The sequence below is a fragment of the Pantherophis guttatus genome, chromosome 3, assembly GCF_059756535.1.
Source record: "Pantherophis guttatus breed Tessera chromosome 3, ASM5975653v1, whole genome shotgun sequence".
Classification (NCBI taxonomy): Eukaryota; Metazoa; Chordata; class Lepidosauria; order Squamata; family Colubridae; genus Pantherophis; species Pantherophis guttatus.
The window spans coordinates 118,938,080-118,959,334 of NC_142065.1; the positions used below are offsets into that span (position 1 = coordinate 118,938,080).

At 40.3% G+C, this 21,255-nt stretch overlaps 1 protein-coding gene across 1 annotated transcript in view; it reads left to right on the top strand.

Moving 5' to 3' along the window:
* The window catches only part of LOC148114801 (uncharacterized), a 65,026-nt gene extending 45,766 nt beyond the window's left edge, over positions 1 to 19,260 (top strand). Inside the window, exon 2 of the mRNA XM_087890202.1 lies at positions 18,805 to 19,260. Coding sequence (XP_087746328.1) covers positions 18,805 to 18,854 — 50 coding nt within the window. The 3' untranslated portion in view covers positions 18,855 to 19,260. The remainder of the gene's footprint in view (positions 1 to 18,804) is intronic.
* The last annotated feature ends 1,995 nt before the right edge of the window (positions 19,261 to 21,255 follow it).

Sequence of the window (21,255 nt, forward strand, 5' to 3'; positions counted from 1 at the left end):
AATGTCTTTAGTTGCCATCTGCCCCCATCCATATAAAAATAACTTCTTTGTATAAAAAACCCCCGAGTGACATTATATTTGTATTCCACATAATATGACCAAGATCCAGCCATAACGGTATTTTGTAATCCCATTTGAGTTGGTGCTTCTTCCAGACTCTCATCAAAGAGTTCCTAAGTATGTGGCTTTTAAATACTTTGTCCACTTTGTTCTCGTAGAATAAATATGCATGCCAACCAAATTCAAGATCATGACTTTCTATATTCAATATTCCAGTCTTTATCCTTCCAAACCAATCACTTGCTTGTGTCAAGGCCACTGCTTCATAATACAGTTGTAGGTTTGGAAGTTTAAGGCCTCCCCTTTCTGGGACATCTTGCATAATTTTCAGTTTAACTCTCGGCTTTTTCTCATTCCAGACAAACTTATTCACTCCTCTTTGCCATTCACTCAGTTGTTTATCACTTTTAAGCACCGGAATCATTTGAAACAAAAAAAGAAATCTAGGCAAAACGTTCATCTTAACTGCTGCTATTCTTCCAAGTAGCGACAGCTGCAGTTTTTTCCAAGTCTCCATATCCTTTTGTACCTCTCGCCACAACACCTCATAATTATTTTGAAATAATTTTGAATTTGAATCTGCAACTTGAACTCCTAAATATTTAACCTTTGATACTATTTCAAAGCCTGCCTTGCTTTCAAGTTCCTGCTTTCGAACTTGTGTCATATTTTTAACTATCATCTTCATTTTTTTCTGATTCAGTCTAAATCCTGATACCATACCATATTCTTCTATAATGTCTTTCATCTGGATTATTGATTCCATCGGCTGTGTTAGGGTAACAACCAGATCATCTGCAAATGCCCTAGTCCTATAATCTTCTTGCCTAATAACTATTCCATGTAAAGAATTTGAGTCCCGTATTGTATTCAACAAGACTTCTAGTGTTAAAATAAATAACAATGGGGATAGCGGACAACCTTGTCTTGTTCCTTTTTCAATACTAAAATTTGTAGTCAAACTTCCATTAATAATAATTTGTGCCATTTGTTGTTGATAAATTGCTGCAACTGCCTGTATAAACTGATCCCCAAAGTCCATTTTTCTTAAAGTCTTTAATAGAAAGTTCCAATCCACTCTATCAAAGGCCTTCTCCGCATCCAAAAACACCAGCACTGCAGAGATCTGTTTATTCTTCTCAAGATATTCCAATAAGTCTATTATTTGCCTTACATTATCCTTCATGTATCTGCCTTCTATAAATCCTGCTTGATCATGATGAATCACCTCTTGAATAACTGGCATTAACCTGTTGGCTAATACTTTTGCAAAAATTTTGTAGTCATTATTCAGAAGAGATATTGGTCTGAAATTCTCAGGTTTTTTAAGACCTGCTTGCTCTTTCGGTATCAATGAAATATAAGCTGCTTTCCATGAGGGAGGTATTTTACCCCCTTGTTGTATACTGCAAAATAAGTCTTTGAGGTATTCAACCATTTCTGCTTGTAAAGTTTTATAATACACCGCAGTTAAACCATCCGTCCCTGGTGCTTTAGCTTTTTTCAGTTGTTTAATTGCAGCAATAATCTCCTCAACTGTTATCGGTTGACTCATTCTTTCCTTTTGTTCACTAGATATTTTCATAACTCTTCTTTCTTCTAAGTATTTATCTATAAATCCAGTTTTTATATCATCTTTAGCATATAATTTGGTATAATAGTCTAAGAAAGCTTCTTTAATTAATTTTTGTTGAAAAATTTCCTTTCCTCCACTCTCAATGCTACCAATAACCCGTGTACTCTGTCATTTCCTCAATGTGTATGAAATTGATCTTTCAAGAGTTTTATAGCTCCTCGTATTCTTTCATCTGTTGGATTTTTTATAAGTAACTGTTCTTTTTTCTTTATCTCTGCTTCCATTTCAAGTCTTTTCTTTTGTCGATTTAATTTGTGTTTAGAGTTCATGTAAATGAGTACCCCTCTCATATATGCCTTACTCGCGTCCCACACAATTTCAATAGGGGTACCCTTATTCAAATTCATTTCAAAAAATTCTTTCATTTGCTTTTTAAGTTCATTTACATTCTTTTCATAGCTAAACAAATTTTCATTTACTCTCCATGATCTTCTCTCAGTCTTTCCCATTTCAATTTCTATCCATACCGGGCTATGGTCAGTTAGAGTCCTTGGAAAAATCTTTGGTTTTTTGTTTTGTTTTGTTTTGACAAGTAAATCAGATGATAATAAAATAAAATCAATCCTAGAGAAGGATCGGTGCCTGTCTGAGAAGAAAGTAAAGTCCAAATCTTTTGGGTTATGTATTCTCCAAATATCTTTTAATTCCAAATCTTCTTTCATATCAAAAAAAGTCTGCGGTAGTCTGATCCTTGACTTTGCCAAACTCTTTTTATCTATTTTAGGATCAATTACTCCATTCCAATCTCCCATGATTAGAATAGATCTATAATCCCATTGCAATATTTTAAAATGCAATGTCTTATAAAAATTTTCTTGTTGTTGATTAGGAGCATAAATTCCAATCACCAAAATTGGACCATTTTCTGTATAAATTTCAATTGCTATAAATCTCCCACAATCATCTGCTTCTATAATTTTAGCTGACAGTCTTTTATTTACGTAAATCACTACGCCATTCTTTTTTTCCAAATTTGAAGCTATAAATTGTGTTCCTAATCTAGAGTTTACTAAGTATTTTTGATCTTGTATTCGAATATGAGTTTCTTGTAGACAAATAATATCATTATTAAATTGTCTCAAATAATTAAATAATTTCTTCCTTTTCTGTGGTGAATTTAATCCGTTCACATTCCAAGATAGAAACTTAATTGTCATCTGGAGCCTCTTGAAGTGATAAGAACATCTGCTGAAGACTTTCTTCCAGGTTGATAGTCTTCGGCTTAGCTCCTCCCATGGCTTCACATGCTTGTGTATTGCCCTTAGCTCCCTTCTTGTCTTGCTGTGGCTTGGACCTTCCCTGTTGTTGTTTTTCTTTAATTTGCTTATAAGCTGCTCGAGTTATACGCTGCTCTTTAGCTTCACACATCCGGGCTAGGTCCAAAGCCACTTCTCTTGTATTCTTGGGTAGTCCAGTTACAGTTTCCAGAGGGAGATCTAACAGGGGCTCATCAAGAAATCCCCCTGTAGCTCCCTGCAATTCCATTGCCTCCCTCTCCATCTGTTTACACTGCTCTTCAGTCTCTTGTTCAAACTGCTTCTCCTTATCACTCTCCTTTATCTCCAACACTGAAGATGTACATGGGGATGTTGAACCTGTTTTAAAAACTGTAGAATAAAATTCTTCTGCTTTCTCAACAGTATTTAATCGATATCTTTCTCCTTCAAACCTCAATATTATGCCAGTTGGAGCATCCCACCTGAATGGGATGTTTTGTTTCTTTAGCTCAGTCACCAAAAATCCAAAATCCTTTCTGTCTTTTAACATCTTAGGCGGCAACTCTTTATAAACTCCAATTTCCTTTCCATCCACTTGCACAGCAGAAACAAAGGACCTTTGCAAAATATCATTTCTTATTCTTCTATCTGTAAAATATATCACCACATCTCTAGGCAATTGTCTTTGTTTAGCCACCCAAGAATTCACTCTATAGACTTTGTCCATCTTGCAAAAAATCTCTTCAGGGCTGATCTTTAACATCACAGCTAAAGCATCAGCACAGATCTTTCTCAGGTCTTCTCTGCTATTCTCTCTTATGCCTCTAAGTCTTATAGCAAATTCCATAGATCTAAATTGCATCGTCATCTCATTTTCAATCCTTTGCATTTTATTATCAGCATTAAAGATTTTATGATCCACCTCCTTCATTTTGCTATCTACTTCCAATCCCCAAAAAAGTTCCTCCACTTTTTTATCAGTTTGCAAAACTGCATCTGACAGGCCAGTCACCACTGTCATTAACTTTTTAGTCACCTTATCATATTTTTCTTGAACCACCTCTTTGATTTCTTTAATCTCCTGCTTAATTTCCTGTTGAGATCTTTTAAATTTTTCATCCATATTTTCATCTTGCCTCATCAAAGCCTGAGCAATAAACTCTTTTAAATTTTCAAGATCAATCTCCTTTCTCTGGCTCTGCTGACTAGGAGGCTGTTGTTGCGGCTTGTGCGTGGGAGATCCCCCCCCCCGCTGCCTTCACTTCTTGCTTTGTCTGTTTTGAGGCCATTCTGCCACGTAGTCTAACTTTTTCAAAGAAGGAAGTCTTTTTTCCCTTTCTTCCTCCACAGAATCCTCTAAAAAATTCCCCCAGGTTTAGTCAAGTTGAAGATAAAGTTAAGTCAGAATCAGGCTTATTTTTAAAAAAATTCCCTTTCTCTTCACTTGTTGCAGACAGTATTACTTTGTAGCGTATTGAAATGACTATGCAAATCCACTTTCACTTTCAGCTTTCACTAAAGCTGAAGCCGGGCGCCATTTTCAGGAAACTTTCAATCTTTCACTTAAATTTAATCACAGGGCTAACACAAATACTTGCTGTTTTGAAGTTCAAGTCCTGATTTGACCCTGTTCTTTTGAAAAATACTCTTTGTTTTCGCTTGCAAGGCTGGTCCCGCCGTCTTGTTCTACGATGTGTAGAATTGCCTCCGAAGTCTGGAGCCTCAGCGAGCTGGATAGGGAGCCTCGCCTGTTTCCTCCCCAGAAGCAAAAAAAGCAGTCTGGGGGCTTTGCAGGGGCTCTACCTAGTCTCGCCGGCTCTTCTCTCGATTCCTTAAGGATTCGGAGTTATCCAAGCCGCTTCTCCTTTCTTGAAGCGGCTCTTTACAGGCGATGGGGCTGGCGGTCCGAAAAAAGACCGTCTGGTGGCGACGGGAACCAAACCGGAAGTCCTATATTACATCTTTTCTATGCAGCCCTAGACAATTCCTTTTCACTCAATGCAGCCCAGGCAAGCCAAAAGGTTGGACACACCCATCTATAGTTTTCCATTTGTCAGATCCCTAAAAGTGATACTGCCATTCAAGTGGAGGAAGGGGGAACTTGGATTCGATTTATTTATTTATTTATTTGATTTGATTTCTATACTGCCCTACTCCGGAAGGACTCAGGGCGGTGCACAGCCAAACAATAAAACACATACATACAAAATTTAAAAGTAGAATAAAATCAAATTAAATAATTTTGGCCCCGACAAATTTAAAACCCCAAACTATTTAAAACCAATTTTAAAATTGAATATATAAAATACTAAAAGATATTTAAAAATTAAAAGTCTTCTATAAAAGAGGGAGAAAATTAGGCCAGGCCCGCCTGGTGAAACAATAAAGTCTTTAAAGCGCGGCGGAAGGTGCACAGATCCGGGATCCTCCGTATCTCTGGGGGGAGCTCGTTCCAGATAGTAGGTGCCCCCACAGAGAAGGCTCTCCCCCTGGGGGCCGCCAGTCGGCATTGTTTGGCCGACGGCACCTGGAAGAGCCCCTCTCTATGGGAGTGTACTGGCCGGTGGGAGGCTATTGGTGGTAGTAGGCGGTCCTGCAAGTACCCAGGTCCTTAGCCAAGCCTAAGCTAAGATTTACTAGCATGACCTGTATCATCAGATATTTTACAACCTATATCCTGGTGCTAAGGAGGCCTGAGATTCCCTTTACCTGCAGGAATTTATATGATAGCCATGTGGGTTGTCTCACTTTAAAGGGTAGTGGTGGGACTGCATGTTTGTTTGGGTTCTCAAAGGAAATAGTAAAGAAATTATCTTCACATTTGTGTATTGGCTAAAATCTGAATTCTGACTTAAAGGGAGGGGTCTCTACCACTTTCTAATTTCATAATTTGGAAACTGTATTTCTATTGATCCCTCTCACATCCTACTGTGCTGACTCAAAAGGAATGATGGGAGGTATTGCTGGGAAGGATGAGTGAAGAATTCCAGGAATGTATGCCAAAACTATATAAGTGCAAAAGGGTCACCCAAAATTTGATGATTATTCCAGCTGCCCAACTAAACCAAGCAGGCACCTATATGGAGCAGCAGTGATATAGGAAGATGCTGTAAGCACAAGTTCACTTTCATGACAATTTCAAAAACATACTTTCAGAAGAAGGCAATGGTAAACATTTCCTGTACTTTACCAAGAAAACCGCATGCATAGAAATTATAAAGGAACTGATGACATTGTGCCATCAGTGCCATAAGCCCACTCAGGTTAGGCAGCACTCAATATGTTACTAACAAAAAGCAGAGAACTATTCAGAGCACTAATGGCACTTTAATCTAGTGACACTCATTATCGTGTCACTAGATTAAAGTCTTCAGGATCTTTAGTTGCTGATGTTACTATGTAGGAAAAGAAAATCCAAAACTGCAAAGACAAATTACAGTGGAAACATGGAACATAAGAAGTGTGAACATGGGAAAACTCAACACAGTGAAGTATGAAATGATACACTTTCTATTCTGCTTTTTCAAAGTCCAGTTTTCACTTCTAAAGATTGTCACAAGGAATAGCATTGCTTGAACAATTCTGATTTTTGTAGGTTTAGACAAATCGTTGCATATGAATATTTTTTCCAAGGCCTTCATGGCTACTCTAACATATGCTAGTCTGTGGTATATTTCTTTTTTTTTTTTTATAATACTTTATTGATTTTAAAAAATTTTTTAAAAAGAAAACATCAAATCTCGGTTAACATCTGAGGTCTCGTGCGGTTACATATTTAGATTATGTACATATCAAGTATCTTCAAATCTACCATTATTAGAAATAGACATATCCTTATAGTCTTGTTCTATTATTCCACCATTTGTACCACCTTTCCCATACTGCCTTAAATTTTGAATTCTCATCGTCTTTAAGAACACTAGTTAATTTTGCCATTTCTGCACATTCTAGGATTTTATTTATTATTGTCATCTCTGGAGGGGTTTGTTTGTCCTTCCAGTATTTTGCAAAGGTTAATCTGGCCGCTGTTATAACATGTATAATTAATTGTATCTTGTCCTTAGAGAGTCCATCTCCCATCATTCCTAATAAAAAGATTTCGGGGGAAAGTTTTATATCTTCTTCCACTATTTCTCGTAGCCAGATTCGTATTTTTGTCCAAAACTTTTTTGTCTCCGGGCAGGACCACCACATATGAAAGAAGGTGCCAACCTCCTTTCCACACTTCCAACATATTGCTGAGGCACTAGGAAATATTTTTGCTAGTCTAGCTGGGGCTAGATACCATCTATGAAATATTTTATAGTGGTTCTCCCTGTAAGTTGCTGATTTAGTGAGATTATAATTTCTATTCCAAGCCTCCTCCCAGTCATTGAAATTTAGTCTATAGCCAATATTTTTTTCCCAAATGCTTAGTTGATTCCTAGCTATTCCTTCTGCTCTTTCCTCGCCTAATAAGAAGTTGTAAAATCTCGCTAGCATTTTCTTTTCAATCCCCAACATAATTTTATCCAAATTGTTGTACTTTGTCTCTATACCAAATTGATCCCTATCTTTTTGATATCTAGAGTTTATCTGCAGGTAGCTCCACCAGTCTAAATTGAAACCTTGATTACTTAGTATTTCTCGTGATTTAAGAATACCATTTTCATCTAATATATCTTTGTACGTGCCAAATTTCAAAATATCCCTTTTATTAGAGGTAGTCAAAGCCTCCATAATTGAGAGCCAAATTGGTACTTTCGTATAAAATCTTTGTCTAGTTTCTTCCCATGTTTGAATCAGGGTCTCCCTTAATTTGTGTTTGTGGAAATATGAGTTCTTTTTATTCTTTGGGCCCCATAAATAAGCGTGCCAGCCTGCCTGTAGATCGTGGCCTTCTAACGTCAGGATTCTCTTATTTTGTAATGAAACCCATTCTTTGATCCATACTAATTTGGCCGCCTTCTGATAAACTTCCCAATTGAGTAATCCGAAGCCACCCATGCTTCTTTTCCCTTGCAGTGTTTTATATGCAATCCTTGCCTTCTTCCCTTCCCACAAAAATTCTCGCACCTTCCTTTCCAGATCTAGGAAATATTTTTTATCAATGTTCACTGGAATAGTTTGAAATAAAAATATAATCTTGGGGAGAATATTCATTTTGATTGCTGAGATCTTACCTGTAAAAGACAGTTTTAACTTCTTCCATCTGTCTATATCCTGCTTTATTTTTTGTAGTAATGGACTGTAGTTATCCTCTTTTAAAGAGGAATACCTTGCAGTAATCCATATTCCCAAATATTTTATTTTCTTTGCTATCTGAAGTTCTAAGGACTTTTCTAGCTCTTTCTTGTTTGTCTCTGTCATATTTCTTGCTAAAATTTTAGTTTTGGTTTTGTTAAGCTTAAAGCCAGCGAATTCTCCATACTGTTGTACTTCCTGGAGTAATTTGGGACCAGATTTCAAGGGATCTTCCATTATTAAGGCCACGTCATCTGCGAAGGCTTGTGTTTTAAAAATTTCTTTCTTAATTTGTAGTCCTTTGATTTCTTTGTTATCTCTGATCTTTCTGAGTAGGATTTCCAGCGCCATTATAAAGAGTAGAGGGGACAGGGGGCATCCCTGTCTAACTCCCTTTTGTATCCAAAATGTCCGTGTCTTGTCCCCATTTATTAAAATGCTTGCCCTCTGTTTATGGTAAATATTTTCGATCATCTTTCTAAAATTTGTCCCAAATCCCATTAAATCAATTTGGTTGATCATAAATTTCCAATTTAAGTTGTCGAACGCCTTTTGGGCATCCAAGAACACTAACGCCAGCTGTTTTTCCGGCTGTTCATAATATTCTATGACATTTATTACAGTCCTCACGTTATCCCTCATTTGCCTCCCTGGGAGGAATCCTTTCTGATCACTGTGAATCCAGCCATTTAGAATTTTTTTTAGTCTCTCCGCAATTATACTTGTAAATAATTTGTAATCTGAATTTAACAAAGAAATCGGCCTATAATTTGCTATCTGTTTTGAATCAGCACCTTCTTTCAATATGAGTGTAATATAAGTTTCTTTCCAGGAATCTGGGATTCTTGTACCAACTAATACCTCATTAAATATATCTAACAGTTCTAATTGTAATTCTTCCTCGAATTTTGCATAAATTTCCCCCGGGAGACCATCTGGGCCTGGTGTTTTGTTTTTCTTGATTTTGGCAAGAGCCAATTTGAGTTCTTCCACTGTGATTTTGTTATTTAGCATTTCTCTTTCTTCTTCCGTTATCTGTGGCAAGTTAGCTTCCATCAGGTATTGTACAGTTTTATCTGGATCAATCGCTTCCTCTTTATATAAAGCTTCGTAAAATTCTCTCGCTCTTTCTAACTTGTCCACTTCTTTATCTCCATTGGAATCTTCTAGTATAAGAATTTGATTTTTTTTTCCTGTTCTTTTTTTTAATCTGTATGCCAACCATCTTCCCCACTTGTTGGCGTTCTCGAAGTGGTAGTGTTTTGTTCTCTTGATTTTTTGCACCAACTCTTCCTGATCCAGAATGTTAAGATTATGCCTTGCCATCATCCACTTTTGTTTGGCCATCTCATCTCCTGGGTTTTGTTGTAATTTGCTATCCGCTTCTTCTAGTTTCCTATTATAATCCTCTCTAACTTTCCTTTCTTCCTTATTTTTGAATGCCGTGTACAATATCGCTACTCCTCTCAAATACGCTTTCATGGTATCCCATACAATTTCCTTCGCCGTACCTTGCTTGCCGTTCTCGATGAAGAAGCGCTTAATTTCTTCATTTAATTTTATTATAAACTCTTTTTCATTCAAGAGGTTGGACCTTAGACTCAATCTTTGTTGTCTTCTCTTGTTAATATAATGCCAATTTACTTCGAGAAGTTTATGATCTGTCCAAGTATTTATACTTATATCCACTTTCTTAATTTCTAGACCTAATTTTCCATACCATGTCAATTCTGGACCAAGAATTCTATGGATTTGAGAAAAAAGTATATTGGGAATCGTGCGGGTGTAAAGTACGCCATATATCAATTAGGTTGATTTCGTCCATGAGATCAAAGAAGCTTTTTGGCAGAGGTAATCTTTTATTTCTTTTTCTCTCCCCATTTTTATAATCTTTCACTGGGTTAACAACTCCATTAAAATCGCCTAACATACATATTTCAGCATGGGCCCGACTCCCTAATTGTTCGTGTAATTTTTTGTAAAATTGTCCCTGTTTCTCATTTGGGGCATATACTCCCACCAACATCATTTTTGCATTACCTCTCCTAATTTCTACCATTAGAATTCTCCCTTTAGTATCTTTATACTTTAATTCTGCCTCGATTCCTTTTTTCACATATATCGCCACACCCCTTTTCTTTTTCTCTGCTAGTGACATGAATAATTTGCCAAATTTAATAAATTTTAGACAATTTGCCTCATCTTCTTTTATATGAACCTCCTGTAAACAAATTATGTCTGGGTTCTGTTTTACCAGTTTTGATAAAATTATCTTTCTTTTTTTGCAATCGTTTAAGCCATTAACATTTAAGGATAAAATTTTTAGGCCATCCATTTCTTATATTGTATCCGGATTCTAGTTCTTATTTGTCTTTAGCGTTACTGCTCTTACTGGTCTAATCTTCTTTCCTTGTCCTTCTGCTTCTTCTTTTTTCTTCTCCTCCTCTATATCTTCCTTTGTGCTTTGTTCTTGTGAGGTTTCTTCTTCCGTGTTTACCGTATCAATCTCTTCTTTGCTGATTTGTTCTTCTTCCCCTCCTCTTGATCTAAAAAATCTTGTGCTTCGGCTAAGCTATTGATTTTAACTTTTCTTCCTTGCCATGATACTATCATCCCCTCTGGCAGGATCCATCGAAATATAATGTTCCTTCTGTTCAGTTGGCTCGCCAGAAACCTGTAGTTTTTCCTCACTTCCCTCACCCTTCTAGGTATCTGTTTCAGGATATTCACCTCCTTTCCTTGAAATACAACCTTTTCTTCTCTCGCTATGTTAAGAAGAATATCCCTCACTTTCTTCCTGGCGAACTTCACATGGACCTCCCTGGGGAGTCTGTTTCTTCTTACATAGTTCGTTTGAACCCTGTAAACCTCGTCAAGTTCTTTGATGATATCTTGTTTATCCTGTTGAAGGACATCTGCTATCAGCTCAGCTATTTTATCGCCTAAATCCTCTTCCTTCTCTTCGCAAATGTTTTGGAGGTGAAGGTAGTATGAAGCCTTATCCATTTCCAACTGTATCAGGGACTCTTCGATTCCTTTGTTCTGTATCGCGAATGTCCGGTCCACCATATCTAGTTTTTTCTCACTTTGTTCCATCCTTTGTTCTACATTTTGAATTCTTCTCTCATTATTCGCGATGGAAGCTTGGATCTCGGTCATTTTTGTGTCCAAAACATGGATATCCGTTTTAAGTTCAGAGTGACTATTTAACAATTTCTCCTGCATTGCTAACATGGTCTCCTGAATCAGCAATAAAGAAGATTGTACTGTTTGGAGAGTTGGAGTTGTTGGTGGCTTATCTAACTTCTGTATGCCTTCTAAGGGTTTCTGGATTACTGGAGATAGTGTTGTCAGTGTAGGATTAGATGGGGCTTTTTTGCCAGATTTTAAGATTGTCGATGTCATCGTTGCCATTTCTTTCAAGGTTAACTTTTGTTCTCTTATAATTTTCTCAATATTTTTCCAAATAACCATTCAATGGTTTTGCCCCTATTTCCTCTATTAATTCCTCTTCTTGAACCTATTCAAGAAGTTTACTATCTTCACTAGACAAGATCAATTCATCAAACTATCTTTCTTAGATCAAATCTTTGTAACACATCAAAATTCTCCGACTTCCTTAATGGTTTAAGACCTATGGATTAAATCACACTACCAAATTCTGAATCAATTCTCACGTGTGAGCCAAGAGTTCTATACCTATATATCCCAATAAGTATTATAGATTTGATATGGCTATATTCAAACCTCAATATAGGAAGATTATAATAAATAAGTTAATACACACTACCTATAATTCTTATATAACTAAATTCAAGCCTTAGTATATGGAATTGATATAAATAAGTTATTAAATATTACCCTTAAAAATAAATATATTAAAATAGATAGATATAACTAGATAAATATGTATAAGTATGTATAAGTATGTATAAGTATAATCAATGCTATTAATTAATTAATTAATTGAATAATTATAAATCTGGATCCTTAAATATAAATATATCTAATAACAGCAAAATAAGATCAACAATTGATTTCTATATTCTATATTCCCTATCTTCCTTAACAGTTTGTAATTCTTATTAATATTATTGTTATTTAACAAAAGAACCAAAATTCAAATATTGAAAACCCAATTACTTATAAAAATAAAGGGGAGAATGGGGGTCAGAGTATCACAATTTGTGTATATGATATATTATATTATAATGTATATAGTAAGAGTATATAGATCTTCTTCTTCTTCTTCTCTCTTTTTTTCCCCTCTTACTTTTCCTTTAGTAAATAATAATGATTACAAGTTCATAAGTCTTCTTCTCTCCACTCCTGATAAGTTCCGACAAATTCTGACACTTCTCTATGGTATATCTCACTGCTAGATCGTCTTCTTGTCAGTCCTCTGCTGTCTCACGCCTTCAGTTCAACAATGGTCGCTCTTCCTGTTCCGCTATTCTGCTGAGGCACTCAAAAAAGAAGCCCCGTAGATCGATCTCTTACTCACTTTCCATCTTGCTTATCAATCAGCGCCAGTCATATCAATGCTTGTTTCTTCTCCTCGCCACGCTCTCCAGAGTTCTCTATAAAAGCGACCTGCTCCCTGCGTATCTCGCGTCGGCCAGTCAGGTCTCAGCCGCTGCGATCCACTCTGCTCTGCACTCTCCGTCGCCACCTTGCACAGCAGTCCTCTCCTGGCTCCGCCGACCTCTTCTCTCAACACCGAATCACCCCAAAGTATGGAAAACGCGATGTCCGATCTAGCACGGCACCCCAATCTTCTGCTTCGCTCCCGTCCTTTTGCTGGCTATTGCGGCTTCAGGCCCGCCATCAAATGACTGGTTCACCATGCTGGATCGACAGAGCCGCCCGGACTTGCGAGAGGTGTTTGCGCCTCACACTCTCGTTCGCCAGGCTCTCTCTTTTGTCCGCAGGACTCTCCAGGACCTGCGCCCCCAAGGGGGTCCCCAAAACACGGTGATAAAGGGTGTCGGGGAGTAGCGATCACTCACTCGACACCATATCGCCGCAAGTCACCAACCGGAAGTCAGTCTGTGGTATAATTCTTGACTGTTTGTTCTTTTGTTGTTTATGATTGATCCTAAAAGACAGAAGCTATTCAACTTTGACATCTTCATTGTCAATTTTAAGGCTGCTTGTTGTACCAGTTGTCATTAGTTTAGCTTTCTTTATATTTAGTTTTAGCCCAATTTTTTGCTAGCTCCTTGGTTTTTATTACAGACTTTCCAGATCCTTTGGATTTTCAGGTATTAGAGTAGTGCAATGAGCATAGCATAGGTTACTGTTGTTTCTTCCTCCAATTTAAAAATCACAGGCATCTTCATCTAATCAGCTTCCCTTGACAGGCCAACCAGCTGAGAGGTGCAGAGAAACCGGAGGCCTCATGATTGGACAGTGGCCCGGTGGGACTATTTAAAGGAGCTGAGAGGCAGCAGCTCTCAATGCCAATTTTGTATTTACTTTTGCATTGCTCGGCATTGCCTATGAATAATCTGGAATTGCAATTAAACTACCATCCACACAGCAGACCATTGTTGGAGGTTTTGTTTCAGTCAAATCCAGGTTTGTTTAGTGAGCTGAGAGAAAGTCGGTGCTCCTTCTACTTCACATTTTCCTGTGAGCAGCAGAGGCATAGCGGAGGGCACGTCAGCAGGGCTACTGTTGCCAGAGGAGATGGAGGAAGAGAAAGACCTTGCTTTACCAGAGGTCCAGGAGGTCCCGGAGGACAGTGAGCAGGCAGTGGTGAGACCAAAGGAGAGAAAGCCTCAGCATGATGAGGGTTCAGCAGAGAACCTGGAGGCATCTGTGCCTGGTCTGGCACAAACCTCCTCAGGCAACTGGTGGCATAACTCTGCTCTTACGGGTCCTGTAGTGCCTTGGACCCCAACACTCCCCCCCCGCTGGAGCAACCTTTCAGAGGTGGAGGGAGAGGAGGCGGACGGAAGATGAAGAGGGTGAATGGAGCTACTCCACAGGCCCTGGGACTGCTACATTAGATATGTTAAGGGAACGGTTTGGGGAAGCCAGCTTCAAGGATGCCCCTTCATGGCAGCCCTGGGCAACTGGGGTGGACCCCTCAGCCGCATGGCAGGGATGGGTGGGGACACAGGGAACAGACACTCATTTTCACCTGGCTAGCCCCAAACTGTGTATGGAGAAAATTTCCAGCCGGTCTAGAAACACAGAATATCAGGCAGCTGGTGCTCCAGTATCATCATTGAGGGAGGTGCTGCATGGTGTTGACCAGGGACCACGCAGGGCACAAGGTACGCATGACAGTGCACAACTGGTCCCAAGGAAACAGTCTAGTCATCATCATGTGCAAAGTAGGATTACCAGCGATACCAGGCAGGCCCCTGCATGGGCTCCTGGGGCATGGCCACAGCAAACGCTATAGGGTCCTCCACCTATTCCGGCCACTTTCGATGATAGCTCTGATCAGATGGCACTGTTTCTGAGTCAAATCATAAGCCACATGGACTTGTATGGATGACTAAACCCTTCACAATGGACAATGATTGTGACTATTACTACAGTGTTGATGGGGGAGGCAGCAGACTGGGTGGCCAACCTCCATAGTGACCACGCCAAAGAACTGGCGAATGGTGGGTTGTTCTTGGAGGCATTAAGGGGAAGATTTGAAGATAAATCCAGAACCCAATTGGCGGAAGGGGAGCTTGTGGCCCTGAAACAAGGAGGCCGGCCAGCCAAGGACTATGTGAAAGAGTTCCACATGATCACAGGGAGGCTAAGAGTGTGGCCAGAGCGCCTTCTGGTCCACCAATTCCATATGGGTTGGGACCGGGACCTGAGACAAGCCTGTGTTTACAGGGGTTTGCCACCACATTTGGCAGATTGGTTCAGAGTGGCAATAGACCTGGATGTTGGCTTGAGAGAGTTCTGTTCACGGGGGTATGGGGGACACAGCCAATTAAAGACGGGTCATGGACAAACAACCAACTTTTCAGGGGACTAGAGCAGAGGGTCCAGCCCCAGGCACAACCGACCCGGTCAGAAAGCCGGCTTTCCATTGTTTCTGTTGCAAACAGAGTGGCCATAGAGCGGCAGAGTGCCTGGTACCTCCTCTACAACCTTCAGCCTCCCAGCCGCTGATAACTGGAGGAAAGGTTTGGGACTGGGTCCGTCCGGCTTCAGAACGGTCCCAAATAGCATCGCAAACCCCTTCTACTGGGCCACATACGCTGGCTAAAGACGTTGGGAGCCCACTTGGGGCAGGGAGTTTACCTGTGGTGTCGGGAGACAGTGATGAGGAGGATCCCAATGACCCCATGGTAAGTAATCCAGTACATCCATTTGTGATACCGGTAACCCTGAGAAATATACACACATACATAGGGAGTCAGCAGGGGTATTGATTGATTCCAGGTGCACCCAGCATTTAATGTGCCAGGCGGTGGAGGATGACTTGGGGTTATGTACGATGAAATTGTGAACTCCCATTAAGTTCAAGCAAATGGATGGCTCGATGTTCAGGGGGTGCCAGCCACCCATGTGACTGAGCCTGTTAGGCTGGAGATTGAGGAGCATTGGGAATACCTTAGGTTCATAGTGGTGGAAAGGATGATAGAACCCATCATCTTAGGCCTAGCATGGCTGGATAAATGGGAGCCCACCATTTGGTGGGAAGGGGGATTCCAGAAATTGCGATTGGCCATCAATCCAGATCCAATAATCCGGCAGCCACTGGGGCGAGTGCAGGACAAGTTGAAGAGGGAACAAGTGTCCATAACGGGGGGGGGGGGGTGGTTTCCAGAGATATATAAGGACCTGGCTAATGTTTTCAATGAGGAGGAGTTTGAGGCTTTACCCCCACATCGCTCCACTGATTGTGCCATAGAGTTATTACCTGGAGCTAAACTACCAAAGCCCCATATGTATGTGATGACACCTAAAGAACTGGATGAGTTGAGATGATACATAGATAAAAACCTAGCCAGGTCTCATATGGCTGCACCGATTTTGTTCCGGAGAAGAAAGATGGGGGCTTACATCTATGTGTAGATTTCCGTGACTCAATGCAGTCTGTGTAGAGCATTTATATCCTTTACCCTTGTTTAAGGACTTGTTATCTACTCTGTCCTCTGGCCGGATTTTCACGAAACTTGATCTGAGGGAGGCGTATTACCGAGTATGCATCTGGGCAGGGGATGAGTGGAAGACCACGTTTAACTGTCTCCTGGGGAGTTATCAGTTCCAGGTGATGCCATTCGGGTTACAGGGCGCTCCGGCTGTGTTCATGCAGTTGATAAACGAGATACTGCATGAGCATTTGGACTGGGGGGTCCTTGTATACCTGAATGACATCCTGATCTATACCAACATGATAGAGGAACACACCTGGTTAGTATGCCAAGTGTTGCAGAAATTACTAGATGCAAAATTATTTGTAAAACTTTTGAAATGTGAGTTTCATCAAACAGAGCTTGATTATTTGAGATATCAAATTTCATGGGATGGGGTGAAAATGGATCCAAAAAGGGTTAGGGCAGTGTTAGAATGGCAAGCTCCGGGAACAAGGAAGCAGTTGCAGAGTTTGTGAATTTCTATAGGGAATTTATTCTGTCCTTTGCTCAGGTGGCATTACCCCTCACAAGCCTTTTGCATACCAAGAATACTGGGATAAAACCACAACCAGGGCAGGCAATAATGTGAACGCCTGAATGTCAAAAAGCGTTTGAGAATCTAAAGACTCTTTTTGCTGGTGAACACCCTCAAATACCCTGATCCAACGTTACCCTTCGTAGTGCAGGCAGATGCGAGCAATGTAGCCATAGGAGCCGTTCTGTTACAGAAAAACAACCGGGGAGGGGGGGCCACAGCCTTGTGCTTACACATCTCATAAATGTATGCCTACAGAAAGGGGCTGGGCAATCTGGGAAAAAGAGGCTTTCACAGTACAGTGGGCATTACTCACATGGAGGCATCTACTGGAGGTTGCAGGAAACCAGTTTGAAGTGTGGACTGACCACAAAAATCTGGAGGCCCTTCAAATACCCAGAAAGCTATCCCCAAAACAGGTGTGCTGGGTGCAGTATTTCCAGAGGTTTTACCCCGAAATACGTTCCTGCTGGGAAAAAAATTCTGGCTGATGCGCTGTCCCGTATGTCTCAGTTCAATAGTAAAAGAGAAGAGGTAGCACAAGCCATGATACTGAGTAAGCAACCTGTGGGATGAATAGACACTGAAGACTCAGTAAATTCTTCAGTAAATCCGTAAATCAGTACAATGAGCTACGTCAGGCATTATGGGAGGATTCTTGGCTAGCAGAGCATAACTCACGGTAACCCACAGAGATGGTCTTGCCTGAATGGCGAATAAGTTATACATCCCCAAACGTCTTAGGATGTCAGTATTGAGGAGGTACCGTGACGTTAAACCAGTTGGTCACTTTGCTCAAGATGTTACACCTTACGAAACGTCAATTCTGGTGGCCACATATGCGTCTAGAAATTGAGAGCTATGTAAAAAGTTGTCCTGTGTGTGCAGTAACCAAGTCCCATCTGGGACTATTACAGTCTGTTGTGGAACCCAATAGGCCATGGGATGAAATTTCCACGGATTTCATTGTGGATCTCCCGGAGAGTCAAGGTAATACCGTAATATAGACTATAATAGACTTGTTCTCAAAACAAGCCCACTTTATACCCTGCAGCGGGGCCCCCTCTGCCAGACGATTATCAAAGATGTTCATCCAACACATCTACCACCTGCACAGGGCACCCCACCGGATTATATCTGACAGAGGGGTACAGTTTACTGCTAGATTTTGGTGAGATTTTATCCATATAATAGGATCCTCACAGGGGTTGAGTTCAGCCTTTCACCCTAGCGCCAATGGGTCAGCAGAGAGGACCAATGCTATGGTAGAACGCTATTTGCACTGCTACATCTCATACCAACAATCTGACTGGTCTAGCCTTCTACCATTCGCTGAGGTTGCATATAATAATGCCATACATCGCAGTACTGGTTTCACCCCATTTCAGGTGGTAACTGGCAGGGAGTTCCCTGCTGTGCCAGAACTTGAATTTGAGGGACAAATAGCACCAGAGGGCTGGCCCGACCAGATCCAGAAAGTCTGGCCCCAAGTAAAACTAGCATTGAACAGAGCAGCAGAAGAATATAAGCAACAGGCTGACAAAAAGAGGGCAGAACATAAACCATTTCAAATCAGGGGATCGGGTATACCTTTCCACTAAATATATTAAATTAAGAATAACTAGTAAAAAACTTGGGCCCAAATACCTGGGCCCTTTCATGATAACCAAAGTAATCAACCTAGTAACGGTCGCTCTTAAACTACCACCCTTACTGGGCAAGATCCACCCGGTGTTCCACAGTAGCCTGTTGAAATCAGTGGAGGTTATTTGGGAACCCGCAGAGAACCATGGACAGGTGGACAATGATCATTATGAGATAGATGAGATCCTCGATTCCAAACTAGTTAGAGGACGGGTCAAATATCTTGTACGGTGGAAAGGATACCCATACGAGGAGGCTTCATGGGTACCAGTGGGGGACCTCAATACTGAGAGGCTGTTGCGGCGATTCCATCAGACATACCTACCCAAACCAGGGGCCCCGGGGCATGAATAAGTAATGTTGACTTCTCCATTTTGTCTCCTTTAGGTGGACTCCTGGTAGAGGGGGGCTGCCTGTCGAGCCCAGCTCCAGCTTGACACATCACAGTATAGGGGAGCGTCAGACCCAAAGAAAGCAAGAACGAACCTCTGGGGGGATCTGGGAGAACAGAGCACAATGCACAGGTGTTGGTGATGGGAGTAGGTGGCCGGACACATTGCGACGGGGACAAGGACCACTTCCGAGAGCCTTGCCACTATGATGGTAGGAGAAGCCCTCCGAGAACTCTGGCGGCAGGGAATGATGTTGTGGGCAGCGGCAGCTGACCAGCTGACCAGCTGAGAGGCGCAGAGAGGTCGGAGGCCTCCTGATTGGACAGCAGCCCGGCGCGACTATTTAAAGGTGCTGAGAGGCAGCAGCTCTCAGCTCCAACTTTGTAATTACTTTAGTATTGCTCGGCATTGCCTACAAATAACCTGGAACTGCAATTAAAATACCATTCACACAGCAGACCATTGTTGGAGGTTTTGTTTCAGTCAAGTCCAGGTTTGTTTAGCGAGCTGAGATTCTATTTCCAAAACTGAAAAACCAACAAAATTTGAAAAAGTTCGAATTTTTTTTTAGAAGTTTCTAAATAATTTGTATACTAGAACATAGAACATAAAATAATGGACTTGGAAGGGATCTTGGAGGTCTTCTAGTCCAGCCCCCTGCTCAAGCAGGAGACCCTATACCATTTCAGATAAATGGTTGTCCAGTTTTTTTAAAAGCCTTCAGTAATGGAGCACCCACAACTTCTGAAGGCAAGCTATTCCATTGGTTGATTGCTTTCACTGTTAGGAAATTTAGTACTAGGTTGTTTCTCTCCTTAGTGATTTTCATTTCTTATCTTGCCTTTTGGTGCTTTGGAAAATAATTTGACCCCCTCCGTCAATAATTTGTAGGCACTCCTCAAATATTGGAACAGTACTATCATGTCTCCCCTTCTTTTCATTAGACTAGACATACCCAATCCTTACAACCATTCTCATATGTTTTAGCCTCTGCCTCCCTAGTCATTCTTGTTGCTCTTCTCTGCACTCTTTCCAAAGCCTCAACTGCTTTTTTATATTGTGGTGACCAGAACTAAGCAGTATTCCAAGTGTGGTCTTACAAAGGCTTTGCAAAGCAATACTAAAACTTCATGTGATCTTGATTCTATCCCTCTATTAATGCAGTCTAGGGTTGCATTGGGTTTTTTTTGCTGCTGCTGCACACTGTTGACTCTTATTTAAATGATTGTCCACTAGGATTTCAAAATCGTTCTCGTAATTACTGGCATTAAGCCAAGTTTTACCTAGTTTGTACCTATACAGTTGGTTGTTCTTGCCTAAGTGTAAAACCTTACTTTTATCTATGTTGAATTTCATTTTATTAATATGATTATTTTACTCATAATCAATTTATTTGCAAGTGATCTCAAGTCAAAACTACTGTATAGTTTAGAAAGGAGCACAACATTGAAAATCTATTCTATGTTCATAAAATAATGAAATAATTAGCAAGGATAAAACAACTATTAAACTTATTTTTTAGAATCTTGCTTTTACACAGTTATACAATGTAGAAGCAAAGCAGTTTGCCGTAGCAGTTAAATGCACCTTTGGAAACCAGAATATCGTGAGTTTGAGACCTTGAAACCTGCAGAATGACTTTGTCCACTTACAGCCTTAGGAAGTGCTTTGGAAGGCAAACCACTTCCAAAAACCTTGTCAAGAAAACTGTATGGCCTTGACCAGGCAATTGCCAGTTGTCAAGATTATATGACATATATATGTGTGTGTGCATGTGTGTAGTATTTCTTATCTCCATTTTGATTGCAAAGCATTAATTGATGGTGAGAGAAGAGATAACAGATTTTTCAAATTAAGAATGAACAATTTAGAATATTAATTTAATATTAGTAAGATTAAATTAGAATATAAATATAATATTAGTAAGACCACACCTGGAATACTGCATCCAGTTTTGGTCACTACATTATAAAAAAGATATTGAGGCTTTGGGAAAAGTGCAAAGAAGAGCAATTAAGATGATTTAGGGCCTGGAGACAAAAACATATGAAGAATGGTTGCAGGAATTGGGTATGGCCAGTCTACAGAAAAGAAGGACCTGGGGTGACACGATAGCAGTATTCCAGTATTTGAGGGGCTGCCACAAAGAAGAGGAGGTCAACTTATTTTCCAAAGCACCAGAAGGCAAGACAAGAAACAATAAATGGAAACTAATCAAGGGGAGAAGTAATCTGGAATTCAGGAGAAACTTCCTAACAGTGTGGACAATTAACCAGTGGAACAACTTGCCTTCAGAAGTTGTAAGTGCTTCATCACTGGAGGTTTTTAAGAAAAGACTGAACAGCCACTTATCTGAAATGGTATGGTCTCCTGCTTGAGCAGGGGGTTGGACTAGAAGACTTCCAAGGTTCCTTCCAGTTCTATTCTGATTGATTGATTGATTGAT